Genomic DNA, 1630 nt, shown 5'->3' on the forward strand with positions numbered 1-1630 from the left:
ATGGAAAACCTCGACCAACAGCGCTACGCTAAACGAGCCCGCTACTCTACCGTTCTTGCTGACGAGCCCAACGACTTGGACTCGAACTCACTTATCTACAACTCCTTTCTCGCTTCCGAAAAATCTGAAGTGATTGTGACGATAACACACTTCTCGCCGTCTGAGTTCAACCTAATTTGGAGAGAGGTGCGCCAGTACGTCTTCCGCCATTGGAATGCCGGCTGTGGACAAAAGTCGATGGTATCTGCTCGCGGCCTGCTCATGATGCTGTTCACGTCGTTGAAGCACTCCGGTACTTGTGACGTCGGTGCAGCCGTATTCAAGCAAAAGCCGAGGACATTCGAGAAGCGCGTCATGTCCTTCCTGACCGTTCTCCACCCATACCTCATGCGAACGTTCATTGCGGCTGTCGAACAAAAGTGGCCAATGAAGGCGCACGCGGAGTCAGGGCATAGATTCAAGAACTTTACGGCTGCTCGGTACGCCACGGACGTCACGTTCCAGTAAATCAATGTAACGGCCGACGATTATGCAGAGAACTTCAGCGGCAAACACTCCCTGGATGAACACAAGGTCGAAGTGTCCATGGTACCGAATGGCTTCGCGATTGACTGCACCAAGTTTTACAAGGGCAGCGTGTCGGAAAAGACAATATTCGACGAGAACATCGACCCTCACTTGGCCAAGCTGGCAAAGCGCACAGGTGAGAGAACGCTTAAAGACTCGGAGCCCGGCATGGAGCAATGGGCCGTTCTAGCTGACAAAGGCTACCAAGGTATTCGGCTCAACCATCGGGCGGTGCTGCCGTTAAGAAGTCGGTAGGTGGCATACTCATCTTTGCCGAGCAAGCGACCGTATTGCTAGCGATCGCGTTATCATTGAGAACTACTTTGGACAGTTGAAGACACCCTGGGCCACATTTAGCGACACGTACCGTTGGAGCCGCATGAGCTGCGACATCGTGTTGAAAGCATGTTTGGCCCTGACTAACGTCGATGTCCGTATCCATGCTCTGCGTGCAGAAGATGTTGATGTCAATGCCCAGTACATCGGTCGACGCAATCGGCGCAAAGATCTTCAAGACGAAGAAAGACGCTGGGAACGCGTACAGGTCAAAAAGAAAGGTGAGGTTGAGTATGGTTTTACGTTTACTCGTGATTTGCCTGGAAGCGACACCGAACTTGGCTCTGACAATGAAGATGGAAACAGTAGTTTTATCACGTAATTCGGAACTAGGACCATTTAGGACAATGTAATTGGTTTAGGAATTAAATGACAAATAGTGCTGGGTAAATAATGGAAGATGGCGGGTATTTGCTGGCATAGATGTTATAAAAGAACGCAATTGCCTTAAAAAGTACATGAATTGGGTGTATTCAGGATTATTTGAGGTCAAATACCCATCAATTGTCTTTCGGACAAAGGTTGATTGATGTCCACGTAAAAGTCCCATGCTTCTCGTCGAAGACTACGTTTTCGGGCAAACTAGAACTGTTTTACCAGTATGTGAAGTTTATCAGCTCATTAGTAGACTGTCATACATCTAATCTATGAGTAAGAGGTCTATTGAGCACACACCAACGGTCGGTTAGCCAATAACACAACTTATCGACAAATTGTTTCCCTTAAA

At 48.2% G+C, this 1630-nt stretch overlaps 1 protein-coding gene across 1 annotated transcript; it reads left to right on the forward strand.

The window, feature by feature from the left end:
• Nucleotides 1-1191, forward strand: H257_15023 (hypothetical protein; the record flags this gene model as incomplete). Its single annotated transcript, XM_009842994.1, has 4 exons — nucleotides 1-503; nucleotides 546-818; nucleotides 865-1105; nucleotides 1171-1191. 4 exons carry the CDS (start codon nucleotides 1-3, stop codon nucleotides 1189-1191), a joined length of 1038 nt encoding a protein of 345 aa, XP_009841296.1.
• Between the last annotated feature and the right edge of the window lie 439 nt (nucleotides 1192-1630).

The sequence above is a fragment of the Aphanomyces astaci genome (genome assembly GCF_000520075.1).
Source record: "Aphanomyces astaci strain APO3 unplaced genomic scaffold supercont1.65, whole genome shotgun sequence".
In the NCBI taxonomy this organism is placed as follows: Eukaryota; Oomycota; class Saprolegniomycetes; order Saprolegniales; family Verrucalvaceae; genus Aphanomyces; species Aphanomyces astaci.